The sequence below is a fragment of the Mustela putorius genome, unplaced genomic scaffold (genome assembly GCF_011764305.1).
Source record: "Mustela putorius furo isolate JIRA1106 unplaced genomic scaffold, ASM1176430v1.1 tig00003834_pilon_pilon_pilon, whole genome shotgun sequence".
NCBI lineage: Eukaryota > Metazoa > Chordata > Mammalia > Carnivora > Mustelidae > Mustela > Mustela putorius.
This window is the reverse complement of record NW_025421987.1, coordinates 48,446,293-48,470,893: the sequence shown is the minus strand read 5'-3', so window position 1 is coordinate 48,470,893 and position 24,601 is coordinate 48,446,293. Positions and strand designations below refer to the sequence as shown.

The 24,601-nt window shown below is 40.9% G+C and overlaps 1 protein-coding gene across 3 annotated transcripts in view; it reads left to right on the top strand.

Annotated features, from left to right (window-relative positions):
- SLC9A9 (solute carrier family 9 member A9) overlaps positions 1-24,601 on the top strand; it is a 668,807-nt gene that overhangs the window by 352,623 nt on the left and 291,583 nt on the right. For all 3 annotated transcript variants that reach the window (XM_004754464.3, XM_004754462.3, XM_045088481.1), the window contains exons 7-8: positions 16,592-16,730; positions 21,085-21,190. In XM_004754464.3, the coding sequence (XP_004754521.1) occupies positions 16,592-16,730; positions 21,085-21,190 (245 nt within the window). The remainder of the gene's footprint in view (positions 1-16,591; positions 16,731-21,084; positions 21,191-24,601) is intronic.

Here is a 24,601-nt window from a genome sequence, read left to right as displayed (position 1 = left end):
ATAACAATTTTATTTTCCCTAAACTAGGCAAGATTGAAGGATGTGCTGATTTAAATTCTAATGCAGAAAGGGATATGTTGAAAGGAATGCAGCAATGAGGAAGGGAGATAATCAGTCTCTTTATAAAGAAGTCAGTACATCTGCCTGGATATGGTGGCCTTAGGCAGATGTTTGATAAGAGTTGTTGGTTAGAGAAGAGATCACCATCTGGCATAAGATGCATCTTAGTATAATTAATTTCTCATTTAATAAATGTATCCAATTTTGCTGAACCACCTCTGAAGCTGCGGGAATATGGTTCTGTTGGGGGAATCTTGGATTTGTAAGAAGCATCAGGTCTATCAATTCTACCTAAAGCCTTTGTTGGTGTCCTCAGGTCACAAGGAACCAGTTCCCCAAAACTTGGTGTATTTTGAAGCACAAGTTAGCTCAAAGAGAACTTACCAAGGCTCCTATCTCTTGGTGAGTCAAGTTTAGATGTCTCCAATTTCACTTTGGTGGTGTAGGTCTCCATCATTTTGCCCCCAGAGGAGTCTCCTTTTGGTAATACATTTCATTTTGATGGAAAAATGATGTTTTAATTATTTGTAGAATTTAGTAGCAGCCGAAAACAGAAATTCAACTTCCTTCCAGATAACAAGCAAAACATTCTACCTTTCAAATATAGACATTTTTGTTAAGCCCAGGGGAAAGTCTGGAAGAATGCAACCCTATTCCACTTTAGTTTCAATAGTTCTTGGGGTCACTGTTTGTTTGTTTATTTGTTTATTTTTGCTGGTTTACTACTAAATAAATACACAAAGAAAGAACTAAAGAAATATGTAGATACAAGTTAAACTAGTCAGTTTGAAGACCTCACCAGTAGAGACTACCTAAGGAAAGCACTTAACCATCGGAACCACCACATATAACTAACCTGTTGTTGATGTACAAACATGCCTATATATAGTTTACTAGGTAGCAACAAGGGAGAGGGCAACATAGGAGGCTTGGAACCAGATTGTAATGCCAGTCCAACCACTTACTCACCACATGACCTTGGCCATGTAGCTTAACCTTCCTTAATTTCAGCAATTTCTCCTTGAAATACATAGATAATATTATCTTCCCTTTGGGATTATTGTGAAGATTAAAAGTAATGTATACAAAATGCATATCACAGTTCTGGCTTACAAGAGACCCTCAATAAACAGCAGCTATTAACATCGCAATGTAGAAAACACAAAGTCCAAGAGAATTTTAACACTGAACATATTGCAGAAAGAAACCATACAGGCTTTCCAAATTCAGTATTTAAGACTCTAAAATTAAGCAGGCATTGCACAGACTGATCACTCAATTTACCAACAAACTGTCTTTTTATATCTTACTAGTTTATTCTATTATTCTAAAAGCCAGAAATTATTCTTTCTCTTTCTCATTATTTTGGAAATTCACTGCTTAAGTCCTTTTTTTAAAATCCAGAATTTAAAGGCTAAACATTTTCAATGTAAATAATGTAATAGAACCAATACACTTCTTCCCTCACTGCCACCTACACAGACTGCTTGGTTTCAGAGCCAAGGTTTGTTAGGAAATTCCAAGGCAATAGACACCAGAGGCACTTGTCCAGGCATCCTAGACCTTCCATTTCATTATAGTCTCTGAGTTCTGGCATCGGGTCTGCAGGGATTATCATACTTTCCCTGTGATGACGTTACCTAGGCCTTTACCATCACATCTCATAAGCATTTATGGCTCTGTAATCTCTAATTATGCACTGACCTCCTCCTGATGAAGTCTGATTAGCATTAAGTGCTAAAGCAGGCTTTTCACACACAAACAGGAATTGGGCTATTTCTCAGCATAAGATTTTTTGGAGCTTCTCTCCCTCTTTCACACACACACACACACACACACACACTCGTTGTTAATGGATATGAATGCAGCCACGTCCTTCATTATTTTCATCTAAATGGCATTCTCCTCTCCTATCACTGGCTCACCTCTGTTTCCATTAGATACTTTCTAGCAATGGTCCTGAGGCACTTTTTAAAAACTGAAATTTGCCAAGAAGGTGGTAATACATTTGAATAAAAATCTAATGAATATACTTAATCTAGAGGACACAGTGAAGTATAATTATTGAATTCTGCCCCTTTTCATAAAGGCTTTGCAGTTTCGATGTAACCTTAGTCCCAAGAAGTACAATTCAATACTAGCTAGCGCACGCATTAAATGGGTAGAAGAGTAATTCTATTCTTCTCCTTCTGACCCACCCTGGCTACATGCTTCTTCCCTTACAAACTATAGGAAGAATGCACTTGTTTTAACCCAATTTGGGAACAGACATCTGCATCCCTCATGCTTTTCATTACCATTGTGCTTCCTTATTTCAGAATTTAGCCCCCAAGGGACATTTCTCCCCCAAATTTCTGGGGGAGCATCAGCCCATTTCTCCCATTTGTTCTCGTAACATAGAAACAAAACAAGATCTTCTGGAAGAATTGCCACGGGCACACTGAACCAAGCCCGCTGTGTCTCACTTGTTCTGGTTGACCTACAGAAAGCCAAGCTCTGGGAGTAGTAGTGAGAGTGAGTCCTGGCACGTGACTTTGGCTGTGTTGAATCAATAAAGTTGACATAAGCTAAACCATGATTGTAAGCTTGTAGGATTGATCCAGGCCACGCGTTGCCTTATGTTTCATGATGTTACCTGCTATAGTTCCTAACTCTGTCACTTACTGCTGTGCAAATATAACTCTCAAAACCTCAACTTTCTCTCCAGATATACTTAGATGTCAAGAATTGTCACTCTTTCTGACCTGTCATTATCCCCTTATCTTCTTCTGTACATTGTCTGCTAGCACAGAACAGCCATATATAGTCCCTGCCCCAGCAGGATATGTGTACAAAAAGGTCGTGACTTAGTACAAGTTTTCCTCCATTACCAAGGTGCTCCTATTTCCTATGCCTTGCAGTGGTTATCTGATTATCCCTCTCATCTTACCTTCTGCAGATCACTGTTTGACTCAGCTTTTAACTACCTGCTCCTTGTGCTTCCAACAGTATAAATGTACCCATGCTTTTGTGGTCTTTAACCTTATTTGAGATCATGAACTAAATGGAGAGGGTGATGAAAGTTAAGGAATCCCTTTCCAGAAGCGTGCATGTGTGGGTTTACGTTGGGTTCACCTCTATCCCTGGACCCTTTGAATCATTGATTTCCCAGCCCCCTTGCTGGTTGTTTTCATACTCACTGTGGCTTGCTTACCTGGTTCTAGTGTGAAGCCTTCCCCTGACCTCCCTTCACCCCAGTCCCTAACCAAATCATCCAGCATGAGAGTTCCCCAAGCCTCTGAGCTGTTGTCTGCCTAGATGTACAAAAAGCCATTCTTCTAACCTTTCAAGACTACTTCAGGGCCCAGGGTGCTAGCTCCTGATACAGAGCAATAGCTTGAATTCCTCCACAGTTCAGCGATGGCTTTGGTAAATGAAATGTTCATCCTGTGCTTGGCTTCTGACTCCACATCTTAGTAACCATCCTTACTGCATAGGAATAGGAAAGGCCTATTAATTGCTTAAGTTAGGAATCTCTTAATTCTTACAGGCTGTATTGGTTTGAGATTCAAATATACCTCAGAGTCCATATTCTTATCACAGATAAAGTTGTGTCCTAAAGACCTACTATCAAAAATGACTCCTCTGTGAAACTTAAGCATTCTGCAATATCTACTTGATAACAACTGCTAGACATATAAAATGGAATATTAAAAAATTTATGTAGAAGCAAAACTCTGTTTGGTACAATGTGTTGGTCTGTAAGTCCCATGCTTCAAACACAAAGTTGAAATCTGTGGAAGTAAGGCAACTATCATGGTAAAATATATTAGTTTAAGAAGAAACTGTCTTTTGCCCCCAAAGATACCTTTGAACTCGAACAAAATTATCTTTAACTCCAAAAAGATGGGTACATATTCTTTTTTTTTTTTTAAGATTTTATTTATTTATTTGACAGAGGAGAGAGAGATCACAAGTAGGCAGAGAGGCAGGCTGGCAGGGAGAGAGGAGGAAGCAGGCTCCCCGCTGAGCAGAGAACCCAACATGGGGCTCGATCCCAGGACCCTGAGATCATGACCTGAGCTGAAGGCAGAGGCTTAACCCACTGAGCCACCCAGGTGCCCCGATGGGTACATATTCTTAAATTAATTTGTGATTTGGGACCCAGAAACTCAATTGTTAATAGATGGTAGAGCAGGGAAAGGGTCTGGGGGAATGAGCAGATCTATGCAAATATTTTCCAGGAGTTGCCTTGTCATCAGGTAAATCTCTGTCAGGCTGTCTCAGGAAACCGTTTATAATGGGAGTGGGATTTATCTAATGTGGGAATGAAAGGCATTCAGATTAAGAAGGCAGCCCATTGTCTAAGAAAAGTCCTTTGACCCAGCCAGAGGAAGCTAGCATTTCATTCAGTGGCTCCTCTCTGTCCACAGTACACAACATGTCTGAAACACTGCAGGCCTCAAGGCAAGCAAGTGCCTGTTTTCAGATTCTTCTTTATCTCTATGTAGCATGCAGTGAGCTGTGAATTGGTGATGGCCATAAAAGCAAACTCCACTGGTTTCATGATTTTTCCTTGATTGTTGCTAATCAGCCGTCCCACACAACTTCATTAGACACCCTCTGTTCCCGAACTTTTTTTGCCTTAGGTATAGCAACAGGATTTCTGTGGTATGTCTACCTTTGTGTCCCCTTCTCTGGCAAGGCTGCTAGAAGTTCAGCTCCATTGGACTTGTAAGACAACCATGGCTCTTTTGTGCTTAGCTTTTGTTAACAATTTACATGCATCTCCTTATTTGATACTATCCCAGTAGCCTTCTGCTCTACAGGCCTCATTAGGAAAAAAATGAATTCAATATTTGATCTAACTCTAAACATATTTCTCATTTCACCCCCAGAAGATTCTTACACTTTTCTGACATACTAATTGGAATTCCTAAATGCCTCCATCTTTCTAGAAATAGTTTATTTTTTCTTGATTCCTTTGGAAGGAAACACTCCAAAAAACAATACTAATACAAGTAACAATAACAACAATAACAGCAGCTAGCATTTATGGAGTGCTCTCTGTGTTCCAGGTAGAAGCACTAAGCACATATCGACCCAGTTAATCCCACTCTGTGGAGGAGGTATAATTGTTATCATCACCCTTTTTAAGGGAAGACCCTGAGACATGGATAAGTAATTACTAGAAAGAAACAGAATTCACCATGTGGGAGCGCAGGGCGGACAACTGCATAAGACGGTGGACCTGAGGTGTTGGCATGATGCCAAGAGGTTGAAGCCTTTTAATATGGAGGAAGGGTCGCCATGAAAAACCCTGGCCTGGAAGCAGCACCAGGTTGTCAGCAGAACTCCTCATATTGACATGGATATACTAACTGATGCATTTTTTTTTCCTTACAAATTGCAAGGGGAAGTCCTGAAATCGTAAACTCTTTTTTTTTTAAAGATTTTATTTATTATTTATTTGACAGACAGAGATCATAAGTAGGCAGAGAGGCAGGCAGAGAGAAAGGGAAGCAGGCTCCCTTTTGAGCAGAGACCTGATGTGGGGCTCGATCCTAGGACCACCGGGACCATGACCTGAGCCGAAGGCAAAGGCGTTAACCCACTGAGCCATCCAGGCACCCCCTGAAATCGTAAACTCTTAAGAGTGGTATTTTCTTCGTTCCTCTGAAGGTGAAACATTTACTGAGTTACTTATCTGTGGGAGCACCCAGGTGATAGAGATCCCGATGTTCCCAGTTTCCCGCCTGCGTTGTATACCGACTTGCAACTGCTGCAATCTGAATTGAATGCCTGCTGCTCCAGTTATTAGTGAGTTACCTTCGGCAAATGATTTACCCTCCCTGAGTCTGTGTATCTCCAAAATGCAAATACTTTCTTCATTAGATTGGTGGAAGGATTGAATAAAGTGAAACATATACAGTTACTCAATCTAAGTCATAGTACCCTCATCTGTAAAATGGAAATCCCAATAGCACTTACTTACGGGGGTCCTGTGATGGCTGAATGAGATAATGTTTATAAAAGTGCTTACCATAGAGCTGACACATGGTGAAGGTTCCATAGGAAGAATACAGGAAATAGTAAGTATTTGGAGTGCTGAGTAAGTGTTGGGGCACCCTGGCCCCCTTCTGCATTTCAACCTTGGAGATTAATATTTGGCCCTGATTGCACCTGTTAATGATTATATTTTAATTTTAACTAGATTTCCATCTTTAGTGACTATTAACCTACTTTTCTATATCTCTTTATATCTATTATGACTAAAAGTTTCACATATCACAGTACTCTTTGGAAATAAGATTTCATTAGTGAGGATTAAAGGAACTGAAAAGTAGGAGAAAGGGTTGAAATTCCCATTAGATCTTAAGAATCAGTCTCTCTCTCTCTTAAATAGGCTCACAGTAGTGAGATTCAAACTCTTGTTTCTGCCTCAGAAAAGAAAGAACGAAAACAAAATAAAAGAAGGGTATTTGCAAGTTACTTTTATCTTTAAGACTATCTCAAATTCACTTTCCTCTCAATGTTAGGTATAAGAGAAAATTTCTCAAAGCCACAGACTAATTCAATTCTGACAAGACTTTTCAGACTAAATTGCGAAGTAATTTAAAATCTCCTTTCAAAGGAAATGCACACATAATTCATAACAAACCTCCTTTAACTCTTCTTCCCTTTTAGCCAATTTTAAACTTAGGGCTCTCTTTGTCACCTTAAAGTTGGAACTTAATGGAGCAGAGCCACTTAGGAATCTGTCAAAGGCTTTATTCCGTGCTGAAATTTGTAACTGTTCTTGATGTCATTATCAGCCCAGCTCCAGCCTAAATCATCAGTGCCTTCATTGTGTCCCCGTTGCAAGACAGTACTGCTTCTTACTAAGTGCTCAGCCATTTCCAATGGTCGGATTTGGGTTAGCACAGAAAGCCCAGCACCCTATATCCCTCTCCTGGTATTCCTAGGGGAAGTTGGAAAACAGGTCGTGAATCAATAACTCTTGGAATGAGAGGTCCCTAGTGGCCACATTATCCTCCATGCAGTGCTTGGATCTTCTCCATAGCACTCTGGAAAGTAACTTTTTCATTCTATGCTTAAGTATCTCCAATGACAGAGAACTCACTTCCCTTTCTTAGAGTCCATTTCCTTATGTGTTAGATCTAAAAATGAAGAAATTTTGAAATCAAAGATAAAGCTGAAATCTTTCTTCCTATGATGTTTTTACTTTTGGACTTTATCTTGCCTCTGGAAACCCCCCAAATGAGGCCAGTCCTTCCTCTGCATAACTACATTGCAAATGCTCACTGAAACTGTTTCTACTAAATTCATCTATCCTTTAAACTCTTCCCCTTCCTTCTATCTTCCTTTTCAACACCATACTCCTTCTCTTGTGGTCTCCTGTGGCTTGTCAGTTCTCGTTCCGATAATGGCATCTAGACGGGTGGAGAGAGGCCTGGTCTGCCCCAGTCATTGAGGAATACATACAGTGGGACCATGCTATCTCCTATCCAACATCTTCTACTGTTATTGACATAGACTTCATAGGAAATATTCCATACTACAGCTTTCCCCAACCACAAGCCCTCCAATGTCTGCCCTTTCATCCCTGGAAGACTATCCTAAGACCCAAAAATGGCCTAAGAGCTTCCATTAGACCTGGCCCCAGCCCCACCTCCAACCCTGTCTCCCACCGTTCTCCCCTTGCTCATTTCCCTCCAGTCACATTGCCTCCTTGCAGCAACTCAGACCCACTGAGCAAGCTCCGCTTCAGGATCTAGAAAGCTCTCTGCAGTTCTTTTGATTCAGGACTGAATCAAAATTCTTTCTCAGAAAAGCCTTTTCTGACCACCCTAATTATAGCAGTTTCCCTCTGTCTATCCCAACCCTTCATGATGAGTTAATGTTTCTTTTCAACTTCTGTCATTAAATCATATACTTATCTGCTTAGCTGTTTTTCATGTTTTGTTTTTGTTTTTTTGTTTTCTCCACTGGAATATAAGAAACATGAGGCTAGAACTTTGTTGTTTTCCCTGCTAGATCTTTAGTTCCTAGTTCTAGGCACTAGTTCTAGTTCTAGTTCTAGTTCTAGTTAATTCTAGTTCTAGTTCTAGGCACCTACCTCCACATAGTAGGTGATTAATACGTCTTTGTTGATGGAGTGAAACAGTAAATTTAGCATGAGACTGTATAGTTCTTGGGGCAGCTATGACAGACCAACCCATACTTCCCACAGAATTCCCCTTGTCTTTTTCTTTTGTGCCTGATGTCAAAATGGCAAAATGATATTTGTCAAGGATTTGGAAAATCACACCTTGGTATGAATTTGGATTCTCAGGGAGCAAAGTCATTAACTAAATGGTCCTCCAGAAGCTGAAAGAGTTATTAATGTGCCCTCTGCAAACACGGCTTTCCACCCTGCAGGGTTTTTGGCCCTTGGGAAGGTGAAACCTGATGGTTCTAACTCAAGCTCAGCAAACCTCTGGCCAGAACCTTTTATTATTAAGAGGCAGCTCTTCTAACCTCCCAGGGTGCCTGGAATGCCCCCAATTCCTGAAGTCATTATGTTTTACAGCAGGTCCTCTTGACAGAGCTTCATTGGCCTTTGGCAGGACATAAACCAGAATAATGGGCATGCAGATGCCAGAATGAATTCCAGTGTGTACACACAATTCTTGGCCCCATAAAAATCAATTCCTTATTCATAATTAAGCAACTTCTTGAGAAAGGGCAGGTTGGTACAGTTATTAAAAGATAAATAATAGATAAGGATCCACTCATTTTTTTGTTTTGTTTTTTTTTGGACCAAAAAATTTTAAACACAAAATAGCACTGTAATTAGTTTTCTTCTACTTTGTTTCTTACCTGTGACACTCAGGGCCAGAGATTTTACAAATTTTCATTGCCCTTCTATATTGCCCTTAAACTCCTTTTAAGGAGTTTCTCCTTAAAAATGTATCTTTAAAAAAAAAAAAATGTATCTTTAAGAGCAGAATGACTAAGCAGCTCTAGATAAGGAGAAAAAAAAACTAGAAGCACCCTGACGTAAACTTCACAAGCTGTGTTGTCCTGTGGGCCTTTTCCTATTTGCCAAGCTGGGTTTGGGGAGCAAAGCAGAAAACAAAAGCTGATAAATGGCTTCACACTAAAAGGAGCAGCAGCTTGGGTACCTGGGTGGCTCAGGGGATTAAGCCTCTGTCTTCTGGTCCTGGGATCAAGGCCCACATTGGGCTCTCTGCTCAGCGAGGAGCCTGCTTCTCCCTCTCTTTCTGCCTCTCTACCTACTTGTGATCACCCTCTGTGTCAAATAAATAAAATCTTTTAAAAAGATAAATAAATAAATAAATAAAAATTAAAAGAGCAGCAGCTTTCCCCAGCAGTTAAGGCCCTACCTCCAACTAGCTTAATTGGCAGCAGAACTAGCCTAATTTCCTTCAACCTCCCCACCATCTTTTTTGCCTCAAATTGGTATATAAAAGGAGTGAGGAAGAATGGGGTCTCCCTTGGAGAGACTATATAGTGTTTGAGGTGTGAAGTTGTGTGTTCTGTTTATCGGGGTGCCTCCTCTATCCTAAGTCAAGTGGAAGAGACTGCCCTGGAAGAAATCACCCAATAGGCTGAGGCTACCTGCAAGAAGAGGCCTTGCCAGCTTATTCCCAAGTGGAGAAAACTTTAGATGGGCTAAGACCCTCTCAAAACAGTAAAGGAAGGAAGTTCTTGGATGTAGTTTCTTGGAGTGGGAGTACACAAGAATGTGGGGACTGGCCGAGAGTTCTCTGAACGAAATCAGCGGGAATGGTCTGTGTCAGCAGGACTGATGGCTCCCTGGTTTGGTATGTTTAGGAGGTAGCCAAGGTGAATCCACCTGGCACAGTGGCCCACGGCCCAATAAAGGGGATTGAAGGTCAAAAGAAGGGTGAGAGTCATGACGCTGCCCGAATGACCCCAGATCCAAGGCACAGAAAAGGTCTGGGGATGTACATACCTGGCAGGGCAGATGGAAGATCAGTCCCTGTGAGGGGATTCTCAGCAAAATAGAGGTGCTTCCTGTCAGCAGAGGTCTGTAACACAGAGACTGAGCAGGAACAAGCGTGTTCCTCCATCCCTCCACTGTGCCTCCAATACCAGAAGACACTGGTGCCCAGAAGAGGGTTGGAGGAACACCTCTTCTGCCACTCTTCCCAAGTCATCCTGCCTGCTGCTCTAGAACCTGCAGGGGGAAGAAGAATTCTGCTTTGAAGATTTAGGTTTTAAGCTAGACTATACCAAGTCTTAATAACTGAAAGGACTTGAATAATGGAATTTTGCTAAGGCATCATTAATGGGACTACATACCCACACAAAGAAGGATTTGATATAGTACAGCTAGAAGCAGTAATTGGAAAAAAAATAAACTACTTAATATATATATCCCAACTAATCAGGAATTCTATAATAAGCTGGTGTCAGCAGCTAGAAATTTTTTGTTAGGGATTAAAGTTTTGGCAGAGAAAGTGATAGGTTCTTTTGGACTCTTTGGATATAGTAGTCATTTTCTCATTTTTTTCCTTAATGATTATATTAATAAATATTCTGAAAGGGATACAATGTGTTGCTTAATATTTTCCTTTTGAAAGTTTTCGAGTGACACCGATTTTTTGTTAACAAAATAACTGAAAGTATACTGGGGGCTAGGAGAAGCAGGGTGTCCCAGTCGGGCACCCAGGATGGAGACTGGACCATGGGAGCTGGGAGGGCCAGTGAGAGAATAGCGGCCCAGGAGCTGGACGTTGTTGGGTAGTTTAAGTGAGTAAATGTGAGGCAAAATATTTTAGCCATAGCAGTGAAAAATAACAAAGTGGAAGGTGTTAAAATCCAGGTGATCTTGAGAAAGATTTTAAGAACCAGGAGAGAGAAGACTGGGTAGGATCCAAAGTGAGAAAAGGCCAGAGTCATGAGTCATGGAGGGGATGACATTGGTGGAAGTAATGGTGGTACCGTTTATAGAACACTTTCCCTGCATCGTATCATTTTTACTTTCAGCATAATTGCAATACCTTCTTCTCTTTTTCCTCCGTTCCTTCTTCTTGTTCTCTCCTTCTTCTTCTTCACTGCCAACATCTATTGAGCATTGGTATCATACACCATTCCACAAAAAACAATTCGTGAGATCAAATGGTCCCAGACACTCCATGATCCTAGACCAGGGGCCAGTCCAGTCAGGGTATAAGGGAGACAGGTGATGACATCTCAGTTCTCTTTCAGTTGAGGTGCTGACTGGACATCTAGTTTGAGATACTTAAACCAAACTCTCAGTTCAAAAGAGAGAAAGAGAGAGAGAAAAGAAGGAGGAGGAGGAGGAGGAGGAAGAACAGGTTCTTTGGAAAAGGATGATTTACTTAAGAAATGCACCTGTTACAGGTGCCATTTCAAGTGCTTTATAAACATTAATTCATTGAATCCCTGTAGCAACTTATGTGATAGTTACTAGTGTTATCATCCTCAATTTATAGGAAACTGAAGTACATATAAATTAAGTAACTGGTTCAAGGCCACACAGGCAGTAAGTGGCAGAACTGAGATTTGAACCCAGATTCAGATTCTATGCTCTTAATACTACCTAAGCTGCCAGGTAAGTTCCCTGAAGGAACATCATAAAGATTAAATAATGGGTTGTTGAGAAACACCAGAGTTGTGATCCTGTCTGTGAATCTTAAATGGTACAGCGAGCAACATGATCCTTATTCATGTTGCTTTCATCAAAGGAATTTAGGATATTTCATCCATTTCAAAATTTTTGAATAAAAGATGCTGCACACATTTATTTCTGAGAACGGATACAATATACTATCATCAAACTCGTTTTTGCTGAATAATCTATTCCTGAATAGAATGAATCAATAACCTGGACTTATTTCCAATTTATGAGATGAATATTTAAACACCACTATGTATTTCTGCTCATATCATTTTCAAGGATATTGGTTTCATCTATCTCAAATATTCTTTCCAGAAATATGGGGACTGTAGATCCATCTTTACCAGCTTGTGTCATAAACAATGCCTTTTCAGAGTAGTACCCCAGAGAACAAGCACCACACAGATTAGCAGAAAGTCTAATTCTTCTTCTCTTCTCTCCCTTCCAATGTTTGCATCCACGAATAGGTCCAATCATGTCCCTCAGTGCAGGGGGTGCAGAGGAGGAAATGTTTTCTTTTTAAGTCCAAAGGGCTGCAACTGCTGGGACACGCTATCTCTTCCTCTCTTGGGTTGAAGTTGGAAAGCTCTATATACCCAAACCCTTGTTTGTTTCTAGAAAGCACCCTCTGCAGCTGCTGCCCCATAGTCCAGAGGCTTAGTGTTGCAACTGAAAACCAGAGCCCAAAGAGATGCCTCCTTCACCAGGATTTAGAGCCCAGAGGAACACCTTCTTAAAATCATGGCAGGTCGGGAGAGATACAATCTGCCTGACTTTTCTTAACCTGCTTTCTTTACCTCACTCCTCACCAGAAGCCAGAGGGCTTTGTCTACAGAACATCCAGTATGGGTGCCACTTAACTAGGATGATGCAAATCAAGCTCAGTCTCCTCGCCTATTCCTGTCCTGAGACAGATCCCTAGCCAGACTACAGAGGACACTCCTTTCTTTGTGGATCTGTGGAGTGAAGAGCTCTGCAATAAACACAACAGTTGTTTAGCCTCACTTCAATGGCAGTGTCCTCCCCAGAGACTCTTCTATTCCTATGCAAAAGTGACTAGTTCCTTGCAGCAACACAGAAGCCTGATGTACCAGAAGGGAAGCCACACCCCATCTCTGTGTAGTTGGAGCTGGGGCCTGGCTCAGCCACAGCACTCTGTTCTCTGTCATGTGGGGCTTATGGAAGTTCTCAGCAGAATGGCGGCGGTGGTGGTGATGATCGTCAGCATTCAGTGAGTGTATATTTTTCATGCACATAATTAGCACTCAGTAAATGACCCTACAGTCCACAAGATAAATATACAGGTTTTAAATGTACCTCACATTCCCGTGCATTTCTGGGATAAGTACTATTAACGTTTCCATTTTACAGACTTTGAAACTGAGTCTGAGCATGATGAAATAATTTGCCCAAGGCCATAGAGCCAATAAGGGTTAGATCTCTGAAGCTCCAGTTAAGAGTCTCAAGTGTCATCTTCAGTTTGGATTGATGAACTTAAAAGCACCCACAGTGTAAATAGATAAAGTCATTGCTTAATAAAGGAAATCTTGTAGATGATGATTCATTCCAAGACTAGCTTTTGTAGACATCCTTCCTTCCTGTATTTCTTCTTTCTTTCTTTTTTACTTTCCAGTCATCCTGCATTTATTTCCATTAGCCTTTATTTGGCCTGCCACATGTCAGGCACCAGTCTGTGTCCAGGAATCTGAAGAAGAACAAGACCCTGGCCAGGCCCAGCAAAGCTCAGGTCCAGGAGCCAGTTCTGAAAGCAGATTCCCATGAGAAGCCCAGAGTCTCACCATATAGTGAGGTGGGGGAAAGGGTGCTGTCGTCCCATACAGTGGGACACAGGAAGGTGCTGCCCAAGTTCCATCCAGGGGTGAAATTAAAGGTTCTGGTACCTGAGCTTCTGCATTTACAATCAGCATAGCACTCAATCAGCTAACCTGATTTGGGTTCCTGTTTTTCCTGCTTTTCTCCCAACAAGATCACTTTCTGAAGGAAGAGACCAAAAATCTGCATTTTGAACTCCATAGCTCTGTGTTCTCTAACCCTTAGTTTCTTTGTTTTTTTTTTTTTTTTTAAAAAGAGAGAGAGAGAGAGTAAAGAAAGAAAAGGAGGGATAAAAATACGTGCCCAGTTCACTTGGCAGAAATGTTATAGGATTAAATGAAGTTATAATGCAGGCCTAAAGGGGACAAAATGTTGTGTAAATGTGAGGACTTTTGGACTTTTGTATGTGTTTAACATGAAATTTAAAGCTGAGTGATGCCACGTACCTATGTCAGACTCCATCGATGCCCATATACATGGTCCCTGTGTTCCAGCCATAACGATATAGTTCTGCTTTAAAGGGCCCTCAACGCATCTGCCTTCTTGCCTTTGCTTACACTCTTTCTGCTGCCTGAAATACCCTCTTCCCATCACTGTCTGTTGACTTGCTTCCCTGCTCAAATGCCATCTCCTCTCATCTAAAATAGTGACTCTTGCCTCATTTGCACCATGAAGTGTATCTATCTCTCAAAAAAAATCACACTTAGCACCATGACTAGAGCTAGTTGTCATCTACATCTTAGGCCCCTGTGCCTACAACAAAATGTTTGTTGACTCAAATTCTGCTTCACTTCTCTATGCCTTTCCTGCCTGACCCCCAACACCCTACTCCTAATGTACAACCGGGCCCTTAGTGGGTACCCCGTGCATACATCCTGGAGAGCTTTAGGGGCAGCAAATTCAACAGACAAGTCTTCATAAGTCAAGGGAAGTTAAGCTTTTCCCTTAAATTAAATCAAACACCACAGGGAAGAAGTATATGAAGTTTGTGTGTACCCTACTGGGTGGGGATCAGAGCCCAGGAAGAGAATGTCTCCCAGAAGGCAGACTGAGAATTAGTGCAGTTACTCAGATGATTGTAGGTGACACACAGGTGAACTTTTCATCAAATGTAATAGTTACATAATCTCATAGGTATTAAGAAGAAAGAAAATTAGCACATCAAACCTATGACTTCATAAATATTCTTTAATAAAATCTCTTGCATTTGAATAAAAATGAGTTGATTTAAAGAAAAACATTACATTAATAATGGAAGTAACATTACATAGTGATATGGCTAAATGATGTGATGATGATACTCCAAGGTCAAGAAGTGTAAGGACAGAGAAAATACTTTCTGGAGTGCAGTGGTAGAGATGGGGATGAAGAGGTACCTGTCCTATGGATCACATCTATTGGTAGCCTGCAGGAATTAACAGAATTATTCTCAGAGCTGTGTGACTATGCAAAACTCTTTGTTTGAAAAGCAGAATGCGAATAGAATGTTTTCTCATCACTATGTTCCTTCACTGGATTGAAGAAATCTGCTGGTGAATATCAACTCACACATCCAGCTTTGCAGCATTGGACACCAAGTTTCGTAATGGCCTTGGGGTTACATACCCAAACTCAGGACTGTCAGATACAAAAGAGCTAAATGAGTTTGCTTTTCCATTTTTTTTTCTGCAAAATACTACACTTTACAAAAAAGAAAACACTTCAAAGGCAATCCTTTCCTTACATACATTTCAAGGGCTCCATTTGAGATACACATTCATCTTCCTTATCCAATTACATGATCAAAGTAGAAGGGTTTGGCCTACTTTAAAGGTTTATAGACATCCAGGGGAAAAACTAAGAACATTTAAAACTACCTTTTTAAAGCCAAACATCTTCCTGTAGAGGAACTGGAATCTCCCCTACCCCCATAACTCGTTTCTAGATACGGAAAGTCAAATCAGAGAGTTAACATGGTCTAATCATCGAAACCATATAAGATTCGGTTACCTCTCTATCAAATCCAATCTAATCCCAAGTCAGTGTGCCTAGTGTACATTTTGCTCTCTGTACTGCTACAAAGACCCTTCCAGAGCCTATTACAAAACTCTTGATTTTCCTGATTAGTTTTAAAGACCTCATAATTAAAATAAAAACTATTTAAAAAATGAAATATTACTTCATTTGTCTCCCCAAAGCTACTGGTTTTAGCACATCTGTTCATTTTAATGTTATAATACAGAGTTCATATTTCCTAAAATAGGACACACCTTGTCCTTCATAATAACACTCTAGGATCTGAGGTCCTGGTTAAAAAAAAAAAAAAAATAGCAAATGTGGCATCCTCAAAAATACTTAAGTGAACAGACTGCCTATTGGTGGATTGATTTTTCTCTATGGAAATAAATCTGTTGGCAGCCACCAGAATTGGGGTATAAAACATGACCTCAGGCAGCTGCTGCCATTTGTTTCGGTGGGAAAATGAGGGTTTTGTCTCTCCCCAGGGGTTAATACTGTGATGCTCTAAGCATCGTCTGGGTTCTGTTTCTGAAGGGTTACACTGGAGAGGAGAAATGCTTTGTGCTTTATGACAAGATCACAGCAGAATATTTTGTGCATGCTGTGATTTGTATTGCCCATTTGTGCACAGGCCATAAAAGTGCACTTTTTATCAGGAGCATTTGTGAATATATAACAGCACTGAAGACATATGGCCACTAAATAATTCACAGTTATCTATCTCCTCAGCAGATTCCTTGTACACCTACCATGTTTTAATGCCTAGTTTGCTCAGAAACAATATTCTTTATGACCCTTCCAATATAAAAATGTTTACTGACTGGCAGCAATACATGGATACCATGGGATTGGTCTTTAAGGAAAGGGAAAGCTCTCTGCTTTCTCTACTTCTCCCTGTCCTCATCTGTGTCTCCTGAACTCTTCCAACCAGCACCTAACCTCATGGGAGAAGGTACCCTCCTCAAATGTGGGTGCTAACTTCTTACTTCTGTATTTGGACCATAAGGGAGAAGTCACTGACTAACCTTCACCCTCTTTTCTTTCCAGTTCTATATCCATTTACAGCCCCAAGGAGAATCCAAATGCATTTGATGCTGCAGCATTCTTCCAGTCCGTGGGGAACTTCCTGGGGATCTTCGCCGGCTCGTTTGCAATGGGATCTGCGTATGCTGTTGTCACTGCACTGATATCCTTTGAATGTGTGTGTGGAAAGATGGGCAACTGTTATGAGCTGTCAGTGGGCCTTGAATGTTCTGAGGACGGTCGACCTCTAGGCCAAATGGCTAGATGGTCTAGTTCAAGCGCGATACATGCCACTGGAGTCATCTGAGTTTTCAAGCCACTGAGGCCATCTTTGTTCTCAATCTGTGAGGCATAGATTAGGACCAGCGGCAGAGGGGACCATAATCTTTTCTTATCCAAGTCCTATTCTAGCATTACTGATACTTTCTGACCTCAATATAGCAACAGACTTACAAAACTGCCGTGTAGGAAAATAGGTGGGCATGCGACATCAGGATTGGCTATATCAGAGCCGAGAGGAAGAACAGAAGATCCAAGGTCAAAAACAAGACAGGCTGGACTGGGAGTGATTAACTGGGTAGTCTTTTCTTCCTTTTCAAACTTCTTTCAGTCACTATCTCACAGGACTGGTCGAGCTTAAGTTCACTGTGGGTTTAAACAAACATCCTTAGTGATTTTACAGAAGGGGATGTGCAAGCAGAGCAGAAATGATATATTTGCCATATCTGGGCAGCTGTGTCATCTCATTCCCTCTTTTGCAGTAGTGTCACGGAGGAATGGACAGAGTTCCTAGAGAATTTGAGCCAGGGAATGAAGCTGGTCTAGTGATGTGTTCAGTTAGAGCAGTTGGGTGGGGCAGAAGTAAGAGTTGAAGAAAAAAGCCGGAAAACCAATGTCAAGTGTGAGGGTTTAACAGAGGCCATAAAAAGAGACAGAAAAAGAATCAAGGACAAAAGACCTTGGGGAAAAAAGAAAGAAGAAGAAGGGTGCAAGATGCATCAGGAATCTAGCAAAGAAAGTAAAATGTTGGGTACTTTTTCTTGGGGACTATTCACTGAGCCAGTTACTGAAATGCTAGGTTCTACTAAGGGTTTCTAACATGAGTCAAAAGACGAATAAAACATGGACTCTGCCTTCAATTAGTAACAAACTTGGAAAGACAAGCTCTACAAGAAGAGTTGCATAGAAGCTGTATGCCAAAGCCACAGCCAACTTACTAGGACTCTAAAAATTCAAATGTGGATGAGTCCATTGTTTCTGAAATAGTTCAGTAGACTCTTTGCCAGCCTTATGATTCTGAAAAATAATTTGAAAAGCAATATTTACATGCAGAGAAGGATGTAGGCTTGGCCTGAAATATAGGTAAGATATAGATAAAGGCTATGTGATAAGTGATTCAGGAGAAAACCAGCATCCATTGAAATGTGGGGATGGGACTGAGAGGACCAGAGGCCTCAGGCTAGTAAGCAGTGGAAGATGAGGAGACACAGGGGGGCTGGACTCACACTGTGGAGTCACTTGGAGTGTTACTCAAAGGAATCTGAGCTTCTGTCTGTAGTCTGCAATTAGCTACTAAAGGTTTCTGCTCAGGAGAGTGACATACTGAAGGTCCTATTTTTAAACAATAAATGAGGAACTGGTTCATAGGATGAGTCAAAACAGTATAGAATCAAGAGAAACTGTGATGAACCATGGAAGAAACATCAAGAAGACTAATGTTTAGAAGCGTCTCTAGGACTTAATGACTGAAGGAGAAGACTCAAACATCCTAGAAAACGTAGAGAGTATCAACTCCTTTGATAAAGAAATAAAGTAACTCAGAAAAGGTAGGGCTGATCTCTAATAAAAATAATGATTAATAATCTAATGACTAATATCAGTACTTATCATATGCAAGGCCTCTATTTGTTTTACATGTTATACTTCATTGACCCTCACAATGACCATATCACGCAAATATTATTTTTGTTGGATACTGAAACTTAGAAACAGTAGGTATTAGCCAGAATCATACAGCTTATATTTATTAAAGCCAAAATTCAAACCCGGAGATTGAAACCAAGAGACAGACCATACTTTTGATCACTGATCTCTATTGCCTCTTGATTATTAAGTGGAATTATGATGGAGACCACATGTTGTTTTGCATAAGTAATGGTGATGATAATAGCAACATTTTGTGAATGTCTAAAATGTGCCAAACCTTTATATGTATCTCCTCATTTGAATCAACCCTGTAAGATAGGCTATTATTATCCTCACTCTACACATGAGGAAACTGAGGCTCGAGGAGGTTAAGTAGATACTCTGGATCACGTATCAGTAATAGCCAACACAATTACTATTACTGTAACATTTGCCAGGCTTTGTCATTAGCATTTTGCTGATGTATTTTCTCATATAGCTTTATAAAAACACTGGGAAGAAGATACTGTTATTATCTCAATTTTACAGCTAAAGAAACTGACACATAAAGGTTAAACAACTTGTCTAAAGCCATACAGCAGAGACATTTCAGGGCTGGGATTTAAACCCACACTTTTTGGCTCCAGAGCCTGCACTATATGGAAAAACAGAAATTGGAACACTTCTCTGCTTTATGTGAAGGGAGTGTATGGATACATAAGGAAAGGAGTTGGTAAGGAAAAGGGAGAAATTCCTCGCGATTAGAAGTCTGCCCCGAGACTGGATCAGATCTGAAAAAGTGGTGGAGAGATAGAAGAGACAGGGGCTCAGTCTCAGCAGGAGGATCTGTCATGCAGCCCCTGAGGGCCTTGCCTGCACAAGCTCAGGCTGCAAAGGAGACAGGTGCACAGTCATTCCCTCTTCCACAATGAGCCTTGATACCTTGTCCATAATGAGGCGATGTTTCTCATAAAACCCCTGGGCTTTATGCAAGCTTGGATCTTGACCCAGAACTAAACTACTTTCTGGAGAAGTTTGAAAGAGACAAATGTCCTATGTCCACTTGATATTCTGGTACTGGAAGTGGCCTAAGCCTCCTCCACAGCAAAGTAGAAGACGGAATTCAGAGGAACAAACCCCTCTAAAGACAAAGGCTGCCCTCCAAGTAATAAGGGGGAATGCTGAAAGGGTCAAAGGGTAACCTTTGTTTTCTCCCAGATAAAGAATTGCTTCCAGATGCTTCCTGAATCTATAGCCTGGAAAGACACTTCACAAAACAAATTTAAATCACACTAATAGAAAAACCTACATATTCCTCATTGCATATCTGTACTCTTTTGAGTGCTTAACGTAATAACTGGTTTATATACCTAGGTGGTAGGTTGCATGATAATTTCCATTTGTGGATAGGGAAACCAAGGCACAAATTGGTCAAGGGACACGCTGAAGCTGATACAGTGAAGTAGAGTTGGTTTCCAGAGACTACATTCCAGACCTTGTTGTCATTCTGCCTCTTGGCATTTTTTGCTTTCTAAAATTTTGCAAAACATTTTAAATATTCTTCATCTCATTTTATTCTCCACACTTGTGTGAGTAGGTATTATTCTCATTGACAGTTCACATAGGATAGAAATGAGGCTCAGAGAGGTTAACATATTGCTCAGAAATCACACAGCCAGTGACTAGTAGAACCAAGACTCAGACCTTGATCTTGCACCTCAGGGATCATGCTTTTTGCTTCCCTGTCCTACTGCTAAGTATCTCTTAATGTAGAATCTCTTTATATTTTTGTCCTGAAGCATGAAAAAGCAACATAACATCTCCTTATTTGTCAGGACTGTTCTTTTTTTTTTTTTTTTCCATAACTGTGGGCACAGTTGCAGTGTAACCCTTTTCCATCAATCACATATTCCTAATCATCTTCTCATAACCCATTCTCTGCATGATTTGGATCAGTCTGCTTTTGCTCTATGGCAATTTATAGGCATTGACCAAGTGTCATCCCAGCCAAAATAAACTGTTGCCTGCTAAAGGGCTGCGGGACCCAGAAATAATATACCTTTTCCTCTATCCTACTTATCCTAAGATAGCACAGGTAACTTCCCTATCAGTGAACACAAATGTTCCTCCTGGTTCTGTTTCCATCCCCAAGAGAGGAGTCTTTAAGGTGATCTGTCCACAGACTATCACTCCCCAGGGAGCAGCGGCCTTTGGTGCTGACGCACTTATAGCACATCTCCAAGCCTTGCTGTCTGGGGCTTTGTTTTCCCTGATCTGCTGCTGTCCCCTGAGGGCCACAGCCCAAGGGCCAAGGTCAAATGCAAGAGGTATTGTGCCCACAGTTAGCTGATTTTAGCTTCTTACTTAGTAGGACGCCTTTTCTAAATCTGAACACAAGTTTGCATTTAACTGGAGGGTTCAGCTCCCCACGAAGCATGGAAGGCATGCTGGCCTTCCTTCTCAGCAGTCCCAGTGAGAGGGACGGCCTCCCAGTCAGAGCTGAAAATCAGTTCTCTTACTCCGAACTATCTCAACCAGATTCGTTTTCCTCAGCCAAGGAGGAGATTTAGCTGTAACAGCATTTGTTGTTTCCCTTAACATGTCTTTGTCACTTGACCAAATTTACCAAACTCTGTGAGTTCCCGCTGCTGGAAACCGGCCTGTTTTTCCTCCTGTCTTGGAGCGCCTTCCTGTCTGCGGAGGCCGCCGGCCTGACAGGTCAGTGCTTCATTGGGCCCAGCGCATGTGGGTGTGTGAGATGCATGTGTGCTCCCAGGAGGACCCCACAGACACACACACCCCCGACGCAGCAGGAGATGAAATGGACTTTCTTTTAGATGGCGGTCTGTGTCTGAATCAGAGAAACAAACAAACAAAAAAGATCACTCATCCATTTTGTATGCAACAGCTTAATGGAAAGTCACCAAAATGACATTTCCTCTTCTCTCCTTGCTGGTCAGAAGGGGAACGTTAAAATCAACAAATAGCTGATTTATAGGGGGGAGAGATGACTCCACAAATGGAAGTCTACTCGGAGTGCGAAGAGGCGCACAGCTGCTTTGCAGAAAAGGGTGGTGGTTTTCCATTGGCTGCTAAAGGCAAGTACCCAGGGCAGCAGCCCCCCTGGGGTGTGCACATTTCCACACACATCAGTGTTGAGAACCCTTGCATACAAGAAACAAGAGCTAATGCGGCGGCGCCACCGTTTCCTATCTTCCCATAGAAAGTCTATACCTAGAATCTCTGAGGCTGTCCACAGAGAAAGAAGCAGCCCCTAACGGCCTGAGGGCCACGGGTCCTGTGATCTGGCTTCAGCACTTAGATTGCCTTTCTGCAACAGCGAGGATTTGCACTTGGATAGCTGCAACGACTGGGTGCTTCTCCGTGTAGAAGAATCACTGAGGCTCTGAGCAAAATGTCAAAGCTGTTTCTCTCCTTTGGCCTAGTTCCCTGCTTCTCCCAGGTTTCAGTCCTGGATCCCTTGGCTGGCTACTGCCATCCTAATTGACATTCGAGTGGTGAGACTCTGCTCCCCCGCCCTCCAGGTTTTAACTGGTAACAAGGTATGCCTCTCTGGGCATTTGCATTTTGTTAGATGGTACTTTAAGTCTAAATAATAATAATAGAAGCTGACATATATTGAAGGTGTACCATGAGCCAAGTGCTGGCTGACTGCCTTTCTTATTAATTCACAGAAAGACTCAAAGTTAGGGCCTACACCCAGGTTATTCAGCCAACAGTAAGAGGTGGAGCTGGGATTGAAAACTAGACCTGATTCCAGAGCTGGGCTCTTGAGGACAAAGCTCTGCTGCCTTGAATGAAACTACATCTGTGGACTATCAGGCAAGCCCTCATGAGGAGAAAGATATTCGAGGTCTCAGGAGCCTGCCTGGTCCACTTGCTCATAGCTGGTTTGGGTTCTCCTGTGAAAAGCATGGCAAGTCTTTCTCATAATGATAACCTGTCCTACTGCAGAGTCACAGGGGTCAAGCTATTCCCACAGGCTTCGAAGCTATCTGTTGCTGACGCAGGAAGCTCTTTGCCAGTTCTTAGGATGCTATATCAAGGCTACTATACCAGAGTGCACCCTAAGGGGTGCTTGTATCCAAATCATTGCAACACAATGTCTGTTATGTTAGTGCCTTCCCTTGTTATTAGGGAGCCTGCTGAAGAGCTTCATCATTTCAGAAAAAGAGAACAATAGTGTCTCTTAAATGAAATAATGAAAGTAAAAAGATCATATCAGCCATTCAAAATAATTTTGGTTCCCTTTCCTCCAAACTCTACGCCCTTTTCAGCACTCAACATTTATAAAATAATGGAAGTAATGTTCACAGTAAGAATATATATTTAACCTTCTAGAAAGGTAAAGAAGTATCTTAACTCACCTGGTATTTTTTACTCTACCATTGAACATTATAATAAACACACTTAAACACACACACACACACACACACACACAAACACACACCAATACCTAAAAGTTATTTATTTTTATGTGTGAAAATTGTCCATTTCAGCAAGATCCTGTTTTATTAACTAGGTAAAGGTTACAGTCCATGTATAAATTGCTAGTTTATCTGTACCTTGCTCTCTTGCCAAACTTTTCAACCTGACATCCTTATTGGATGCCACGCAGATGCCCGCTAGGGAGCCAGCATCATGGGATGGGTGAATGTTAGGAATGGACCTCAGTGGCAGAAAGACCGAAAAGTCCACGGCTGTACCAAGGGCCACGCTCATTTGAGAACGGTACTTCAGATAAAGCAATGTGGCCGGTAGGCATTTGATACAAACCAAACTCTAGGTGTAAGCATTTTCTACTGCCAAATACCAAGGCTGCTTGGTCTAAATTACTTATGCGTTTATTTGTATGTTTATTATTAATCCTCGCCTATCTCCAAATTGGATTTGAGACAACTCATAACATGAGCCATGCATACCATGGGACCGTTTAGTTGCGAGTAAATACTCAAGTGCTTCGGGATAGAGCTTTTCTGTAAAATTAGACAGCTGTTCATTGCTGTGGTTTGGCAATAAATATAGCTCTGAGCTTTCTGGCAGCCAAAGCCAAAAGGGAAACATGATTAGTTATATGGGAATAATACCGCATTATAAAAGGAAATCATACTTATTTATAAAAATGGGCAAATTTCTTTTCTGATATAAAAATTTTAGGGAAATTTACCATATGTATCCTTGTATAAGGGAACTTTAAGCACTGTAGTGGGCAACATATTTAATAACAGTTTCAGGGAAGATGGAGATATAATCTTCATGAAATCATCTCTCAGATTAACCTTCGATTAAATCTGAGGAAGTAGCACCATAATTATCTACAGGTATTTCTGGTAATGATGAAATCCTTTTAGTTCGAATCCATAACTAACCTAGATATTGCAAAGCTAAAATCTACAAAACTTTTCAAAAAGTGCTTAACAAATGGACATATGACAATGAATATAAGGAACTAAGTGGATTAAGCTATTAAACAATTTATGAGTAACTATGGAGGTGACCAGCAATCATGGGGCCTGTCTGTGTTCATGAACAACACATCATGTAGGCCCTAGGGATGGTGTGTACCTACATTGCTTCTCAGCAGAATTCCCCCAGCCCTGACATTTCAAAATGGTGCTCAAGGATGCCCACCAAGTGAGCAAATCTTGCCACTCCTACACTGTCCCTTTTTATTGGTTCCATGAATTGGGTTTTCAGGTAAGATTTCATTTGAAAAAGAGATTTCTGTTGTTTAAAAAAAAAATACATCTATTTTTAGATATATACTTTTTATTTTTTCTTACTACCAAAGTAATGTATAAACATTATAGAAAATTTAGGAAGTGTAAAGTCACAGAAGGAAATACCTTCTCACTACCTATTAATAACTACCTATTAATATTTGTCTGAGTACATCTGATTATATGCATATATGTACACTTAATTAAATATATACATGCATACATGAATATAATTATACTTCTTAAATTTTAAGTAACTTGCTTTTTTCACTCAAGAATTTATGGTGACTGTTTTTCGTGACATTATTCTTGTGTATTATTTAATGGCTGCCTAGTATAATATCATACCAACTTGCCGTAATTTATTCTACCCTCCCTCTGATTATTT